General features: G+C 38.2%; 1 protein-coding gene across 1 annotated transcript; it reads left to right on the plus strand.

Moving 5' to 3' along the window:
* Positions 1 to 1,166: 1,166 nt before the first annotated feature.
* Positions 1,167 to 5,160, plus strand: LOC148020037 (cytochrome P450 704C1-like). Its single transcript, XM_087700308.1, has 6 exons — positions 1,167 to 1,590; positions 2,655 to 2,870; positions 2,977 to 3,249; positions 3,335 to 3,715; positions 3,842 to 4,042; positions 4,393 to 5,160. Exons 1-6 carry the CDS (start codon positions 1,276 to 1,278, stop codon positions 4,615 to 4,617), a joined length of 1,611 nt encoding a protein of 536 aa, XP_087556434.1. The 5' UTR covers positions 1,167 to 1,275; the 3' UTR covers positions 4,618 to 5,160.
* The last annotated feature ends 3,375 nt before the right edge of the window (positions 5,161 to 8,535 follow it).

An 8,535-nucleotide genomic window follows, 5' to 3' on the forward strand; every position in this document is an offset into this window, starting at 1 on the left:
GGATTTGGGTTGTTTTGTAATGCTGCATCGACTTTTGTCAGTACCTATGGAGTGGTTCACAAATGTTCGACCATGTATTATTATTGTTGGGATGAAATTATCTTTGTTAGTTGTTCCACGTACTTATATTGTAATTTTTGTTCCAATGCAGGTGGTAAAGAGAGAGGTAGGACCATTGCATCACCCATGCGATTACCAATGGAAACTGTGGGATCGTTCCCTGCTTCGCCTTTACATATTTTGCTCAAGGAGGAGGATTTTGTTAATGATTCCTCAAAGAAGAGGAAGCTTTCTTTCCATTAGGCGTCTTGGAGACATTGTCTTTTTTTTATTGGCATCGGCCATTTGCCTATGGTACTTGGAAACATGTTGATGCCTTATGCTTGGCCTTTGTGGCTTCATTTTAACTAGGTCTCTTATAGAAATTCTTTTTGTGGTGCTTGGTCTTTGTCTCAATTATGACCCATTTCAGTGTAACGTTATTATTCCACGTACTTATATTGTGATTTTTATTCCAATGCAGGTGATAAAGAGAGAGGTAGGACTATTGCATCGCCCATGCAATTACCAATGGAAACTATGGGATCATTCCATGCTTCGCCTTCGCATGTTTTGTTCAACAAGAAAGATTTTGTTAATGATTACTCAAAGCAGAGGAAGTTTCTTTCTATTAGGCATCTTCGAGACATTATCTTTTTTTGTTGGCATCGGCCATTTGCCTATGGTGCTTAGAAACACTTGCGTGTCTTATACTTGGCCTTTGTGGCTTCATTTTCACTAGGTCTCTTACAGAAATTCTTTTCGTGGTACTTGGTCTTGTCTCGATTATGACCCGGTTTAGTATTACGTTGTTGTTTCTAAGTATCGTGCGTGCAAGCATATGATTGCTTACATTGATGTCGAGAGGAAAGTTTATAAGTATGGTACATGGAAGAGATTGTTTCTATGTCTGGCATTTTGTGTTACAAATTTTTTAAACTACTTTTAGTTTTAAGTTTGGTGTGTGTGTGAGAGAAAGAGAGAGGGTGGTTAGAGAGAATTGAGAGAGAGAGAGAGAGAGAGAGAGAGAGAGAGAGAGTGTGTGTGTGTGTGTGTGTGTGTGTGTGTGTGTGAGGGAGTGAGTGAGTGAGTGTGTGAGAAAGAGAGAGAAATAAATCATATTGGGCGCGTACGGAACACTAGTATCTTGTTATTATCAAAGTGAGAATCTTGTTATTATCAAAGTGAGACGAGGTAACACCTAATTACACGTGCACTCTGAAATCTGGTCTGGCTATGGCGGCCCTAGCTCTGATTCTCACAGCTTCCCTGATCGGGCCGGCTGCCTTAATCCTGCTGGTTTATTTGTTGAAAGAAGTGATTGGGGGATCGTCTTCTGGCAGAACCAGATCAGGCCCCCTGAACCTGCCTCTGGTGGGGGGCTCCCTCAGCCTTCTATGGAACCTCCATCACTACCATCACTATATCACCCGCCTCAGTGCCCGACACGGGACCTTCAGAGTCTCCTACCCTGGCTTTGATTACTACTTCATCGTCCATCCGGCCAATCTCGAGCACCTTCTCAAGACCAACTTCCATAACTATGTCAAGGTAAAATCGAATCCCTTCATGAATCAGTACTTGTAACCCCTTAATCCCTGCTGCAAATCCCTTAATTCATTTCTAATCAGTACCTGTAATGATATTCTCTACGCTGCAATGCTGCTTTCCAATGATAATCAGTGGCATTCATCTTATTCTTTGTTTTCCAAAGATAATTTAATTGTTTTCCAATGACAATCAGTTGTAATTAACTTGTTTTCCAATAATGATCTGTGGTATTAATCTATCCTTTGTTTTCCAATGATAATCAGCTCTGATTATCTCGTTTTCCAATTATAATCAGTGGTGTTAATCTTATTCTTTGGCTGCAATGCTTGTTATCAAACCAGAGTAATTAGTACTCTCGATGACTAAACCAATCAGGCATTAATTAGTACTCTCTCGATTTTATGATGATTCTTTCTATGTGACTAGGCTCAATTCTGGTGGTGGCGATTGAGCGCAGATTGATTGATAATCAATGACTCTTAGTATTCCTTTGATTGCAACTTTGGTGGTGAAATCCTGGTACCTAGCACTCTCGATTTTGTGCTAACTGTGTGTAATTTGGATCGATGCATCTTGCACTTAAGTCTTACCTGCATTTACCAATATGGTGGTGGGAATCAAGGGCAACTTCAGTTGATTGAAATTGAAACTGAAATTGAATTAAATGGAGATATAGTAACAATACTGATCGCTCAGTGGTAACTCAGTGCTTTTAATCGTGCAGTCTTCTGCAACATTGGCGATAACAACAATGAAATTCTTAGTCTTGGTATTTTTCAGATAATTCTGTGTGATAGGCTTGTTTCTTGATTTTTTCAATCTGGTGGTACTTTTCATCTTATTGAAATTCAAATTTGAATTGATAACGAATGCAACTTTTGTATAGCACTCTGATGTTCACTGCTAACACTTATCAAGCTTGATTATAATTTCAAGCTCTGATGCTTGCATTTGTAGAAGCTCAAGGAAAGTGGATGTTTCTACGCTTGAATATGGTTATAGAGAAAGCATTGCGGTTTCTTAATAGTGAAACCATTCACCAACCCCCAGTTGATCATTTTCAGGGCAAGTTTGCATATGAAAAGCATCAGGAATTTATGGGAGATGGAATTTTCAGTGTTGATGGAGTTGAATGGAAACAGCAGCGTAGAGTGGCAAGCCATGAGTTTTCAACAAAATCCCTCAGAGAATTTTGCGAGACTACATTCTGTGAGAATGCTGTAAAACTTGCAAGCTTTCTTCTCTCCACAACCATAAGGGGTGAACCTGTCGAGATGCAGGTACTCAGGGGAAAAAGTCATCTCCTTTATTAGGAATTGAAGTTATGGCTGGTCTTTTAACAGCCAAATCTTTCATCCAAGCACTGATTGTATGTGTGCAATGTAGGATGCATTTCTGCGGCTTACTTTTGATTCGTATTGTAAAGTTGGCTTTGGAGTTGAGATGAATACCTTGCAATGGAATCCACCCGCCGAGCAGATGGCTTTCCTGCAAAGTTTTGATAACTGCAACAATTATGTATTTCTGCGCTATATTGATCCTCTATGGAAACTAAAGCGCTGGCTGCGGATTGGGCATGAGTCTAAGTTTGCCAAAGATGCTACAAAACTAGAGACTATTGTGTTCCAAATCATCGAACAAAGGAGGAGGCTGAAAGGGGTCAGTGATAGCTCTGTAAGATGGGACTTTCTCTTGTGCATGCATCACTTGTGAAGTAGTTTTTCTCCTTTGCTTGCATGTACAGTGCCAGGTTCAGTCTGATCTTCTTTCAAGATTTCTGGCCCTCAGTGAAGCTGATCCAGGTGATTATACAGACAAAAAGATAAAGGATATTATCGTCAACTTTATGCTGGCGGGACGGGATACGACAGCCCTTACTCTTGCTTGGTTCATATATATGCTTTGTAAACATTCTGATATCCAGCAAAGACTGGTTGAAGAAATAAGGCAAGTAGTTTATGGGTCCTCTATTACTCCAGTTCTAGATGATGGTACAAGTAAGCTTCCTACTGAGGAACAAATTCGGAGTTTTACTGAGCTGATGACCTACAACAAAGTCAATAAGATGCAGTACCTGCAGGCTTGTTTGCAGGAGACATTGCGGCTTTTTCCTCCGGTCCCAAACGTAAGCACAATTGTATCATTTTAAGTGTCTTGATGTCTTCCCACCAAATCATGCTTTGTTGAATCATTACTCTGTGCACGCACATGTTTGTGTATTTGCGTGTGCGGGTGTGTATGTGTCTTGCAGGATCCAAAGGTAGCGGTTGCAGCTGACACATTGCCTGATGGGACAAAAGTGAGGAAGGGTGACTCTGTCAATATAGCAATGTATGCAATGGGACGCATGGAATGGTTATGGGGAAATGATGCCATGGATTTCAGGCCGGAGCGGTTTATGAAAAATGGAGTGTGTCAACAGGAGTCTCCATTCAAGCTTCCTGCCTTTCTGGTATTAGCTTGGTTTGCTTTTCTTTATTTGCATCATTTTTATGATCAAAGTTTGATATTGCATCCTGTGACAGCACCACCTTCTAGTAGGAGAGAAGTTTGAGCAGCAACAGTCGATTTGTTCAACGGCATGTTCTATGCATAATAGTTAGCATGTCTTTTCTGATGTCAGCCAACAGCCAGTTGCTTCTCTGCATATATTTGAGCTAAGCATGTCAGAAGATATGGGTCTTTGGCCTTGAGCTTGTTAAAGTGCACAATTCAAATAATCTATTTAATATCGGCAATGCTGAAGGAAAGAAGTTATCACTCAAAAGTCCACTTTCTCATCTTGTTGGTTATTTCTTTCAGGGTGGGCCACGGATGTGTTTGGGAAAAGATTTTGCATTCCTTCAAATGAAAGTTACAGCTGCAATTTTACTATGGTTTTTCAGTTTCAAGATGGTCCCAAGTCACAAAGTTAAATATAGAGTCATGCTCACATTGCACATGTCCAAGGATGGTCTCATGGTGAATGTTTGTCCAAGAACCAGAGGGCAAACTTTAGAAGGTCAAGAGATGAGGGTATCATACTAAAGGCGTCAGCGATTCAAGGCTGTTGATGCTTCAAAATCTAGATCTGCTCTGAGAGTTGCAGAGGTTCGTACAAAATCAGTCGATAGTTTTGTTGTACAATGCATTCTCTTGTCAATATACCATCTTTGGGAAGCATTCATCTGCAACATATGACATACTGATGGAGGCTGGTACCAAATCAGCTGGTAATTTTGTTGTAGAGTGCAGTCTCTTGTCAATATACCATCTTTGGGAAGCATTCATCTGCAACCGATAGATTGCAAGGGGATCTTGCTTGCTTACTAGCTCTAATCTTTCAAGTGTATATTGTTGTTTTTGCAACGCCTCACTACTATGGATAATACTAGTGGAGGAAATGGAGGATCTTTCAGTCTTGACATTTTCAGAACATTTGGTGCAGAAATCCATGTCCACTAAATCAAGGCTCAAGCATATCAAGCATTTGATGCAACAAACCCTGATTTGGAGTATTCTTATTTTCTGTTCTTAAAAACCGATGTACAAAGTGAGCACTATGAAATATCAAAGTAGTTATTCAATATACGAACTAATCCCAATAGACTCTATGAAATATTAAGGTGGCTGCTTATCAAACTTACTGATGACTACTTCAAGGCCAAAAGAGGCAAAAAATCAACTAGTACCTCCTTATTTTCAGGAGAAAAGAGATGGGATTTTTTATTAGATTCACAAACAAAATATCTCGTTTTGCCCAATGACATCAAAATGGAACAAATAATAAAAGAATGACCCTTATTCAAAGCCTAATGTCTAGAGCTACTTTCCTTGCCCTATACCAATAACAGATGTGCATGTCAAGTTTCATCATGCATTCCAATGCTAATATCTTGGTTATGCATTTTTCTCATCATATACACGTGAGACTCGCTCCAATTGATTTTCTCATATTTGAGTTTAACATTCTAGATCCAAATAAATCATTCTATAGTGCCTAGATCTTAACATCATGAATTGCATAATTGGGTGTAGATGCTCAATGTCTTGCTATGAGTATCCAATCTAGTCCCATCATACATTGCAACCACTACTATGGATGACATAAATCTATGAAATCTAATCTATGAATGTGTCTAAGGAAGCTCTTACAAGATTGGAGAGTATATTTTCTTCTTATAGTATGTTTAAGGAATTCCTAACATATATTCTTCCTTTATGTTTGAACATTGTAGTATGTCTAAAAGCGACAAGTAGTCAACTCCATCCATTGTAATAGGTGTCAAGGAAGAAGGGTTAGGCCTATCAAGATTGGTTCCTCAAATGAAGATGGATCAAAGTGAGTCAATTCTTACTATACACTAAAATATCCTCCTCTACTAGGTTGATAGGCTTCTCAATAAGCTCCTTGCTAATGCACATGATGGAAAGATCTTGGAATTGGCATCCTCATCATTGTCCTCGTCATCCTAAGAAAAGCCTACCATAAGTAAGAAGATCGAGAATGCAACATCTTTCATCAATACAACATTCGTGGAGAATGTCCTAGTGGACCCGAGACCATTGGTGGTTGATTCTTCTACAATGGAGATAGGTGTTTTTGTCTTCCATCCATTTTGAAAATGTAATGCGTCATGAGTTTATTTTCAAAAATGTTATGGAGATAATTCAAACTTTGAAATGGATTTGTATAGTGTGATAATGTAGAGATATCGAATGTCAATGGGAAGGACAAAGATGCAATTGGTTCAGGACCATCTACAACAAGAGCAAGGGACAACTGTGGTAAAAGGAATATGAACTACACAACTAAAAAAAAGAGTGCAAAAAGAGAGCAAAATCAATCTGCTAAAGAAAGATTTTCACGAGATCGACCAAAACCTTATTGATACCATGGAGTGTGGACATCAACTACAAGCACAAGAACAAAGGGCTCAAGTGCTCACACCTCCTCGCTAATGTTCTCTGCCTCCTCGTTGATGTTTTCCACATCCTCGTTAGTAGAGTTGGTCAAAAGATCATAAAAAGAAGACATTGCACCCTACACAAAGAAATGTAATCTTCTAGGAAGTCATGGTATAGAATGATAGTAAGTTTACAAAAAGGGTTAAGTATTGTCTCATTTTATGTTGCAAGTATTTAATAGCTGTGTTCCCTTAAAGATCACACGAAAAAGAAGATGTATTTGTAAAAATAGGTTGCATGGTTTGTAAAAATAGGTTACTTTCCATTTGAACTTAAAGCAACACATTTACTATTCAGCATCATGAATACCCCTTGCACACAAGTTCATGTATTGCCTCATTTTATATTGCAACTATTTAATTTCTAGTGTTCCTTTAAGGTCATATGAAGAAGAAGATGTCATGTTTGTAAAAACGTGTTTCATGGTTTGTAAAAATATTATACTTTCCAATCTAACTTAAAACAACACCTTTGGAACTAAGCATCATCAATACCGTATCATGCAAGTCCATGAAAAGTACAAGTACTTGCAAACTATTATGAACTAGAAAATAAATAATATAACATATAAAGGCTAAAACCCGTTTGGGACTACTTTCCATTTGAACTTAATAAAACGTTGCATTCGTTGATTAAAGTATCATGAATACCCCTACCACGTAAGTCCATGAAAATACAAGTACTTGCAATTTAGAATGAGCTAGAAAGCAAATAATATAGCATATAAACCCTAAAACTTATTTGAGACTACTTTCTATTTGAACTTAATAGAATATTACATTCAAGATTCAAGCATCATATTATCACAAACACCCCCATGTCACACATCCATGATAAATATGAGTATTTGCAAACCATTACCAACTTGAGAGCAAAGATTGTTATACATAAGCAAAAACCCTCTAATGGTGGCAAATCTAGGTGAAAACGAATGTATCATAGAATTCATATTAAACAAGTGTTTCTAAGTACCAAAACTACCCATTATAACATCGAAAGAGTAGGTTACTTTTCATTTCAAATAAAAGCAACACAATTGGGATTACATACATCACCAATACCCCCATCTCCCACATTTATGAAAAGTTCAGACACTTGTAAACCATTACCAATTCAAGAGCAAAGAGTATCACATATAAACAAAAAACCCTAATGATAGAAAATTTAAACAATAGGGGGTGTGCCATTGAATTCAAAACCCTAAATTTGATTCATTGATGTTTTAATTATTGTCGTGTAAAGACCACAATGATGGAGAACATTGTAATTGCAGATATTGTGGATTAAATTACTTGACAAACAAATTCTAGATATTGCAGATAAATTACTTGCACAAATTACTTGTCATGCATGATGGGCAAGATGAAGAGATGCACCTTGAATGTATTGATGACTATTGATCCCTACAATATTCTATACCGCAATTATCACCGAGACTTCTTCCCCAATTCAACTGCAATTATCACCGATTCTTCTATCCCAATTTGACGACAATCAGCTTTGCACTAGACAAATTGAACACAGTTGCTTCAGAAAGAAATGTAGAGAATGGTTAAAAATACAATGGAAATGAAATGGATGTGATGGTGGCCAATCTAGAAGGAATTGATGGCAATGATGTTCTTTGTAGATTTCGCCTACTTTCAACAACATTCCGTGGAGATTTCTCATGTTAGAGGGAACTGATGAAAGAAGGGATGACATCAAGGATGCCATCTCAGAGGCAAAAATGCAAGAATGCTAAAAGAAAGGCAATACTTTAGAGCAGCAAATAACTTTGTGAAAGGTATTCCAACAATGAAGGCAAGCATACTTCTCTTTCTTTGTCTCGTATTGATAGTAGGTACTCGTGGAAGCCGATGCCCACTTGCACCCAAACAACGCCCCATGGAAATCCCCTCTAAAGAAGTTGCCTGCGAGACCCACAACCATGGGTTGTGCTGCCAAAGCATTGGATAGCAAGAGTTCCTATCCGAGGCAAAAGCCGTAGACAAGTAT

The sequence above is a fragment of the Lygodium microphyllum genome, chromosome 19 (assembly GCF_053477565.2).
Source record: "Lygodium microphyllum isolate KBCC chromosome 19, Lygodium_microphyllum_v1.1.10, whole genome shotgun sequence".
NCBI classification, from domain to species: Eukaryota; Viridiplantae; Streptophyta; class Polypodiopsida; order Schizaeales; family Lygodiaceae; genus Lygodium; species Lygodium microphyllum.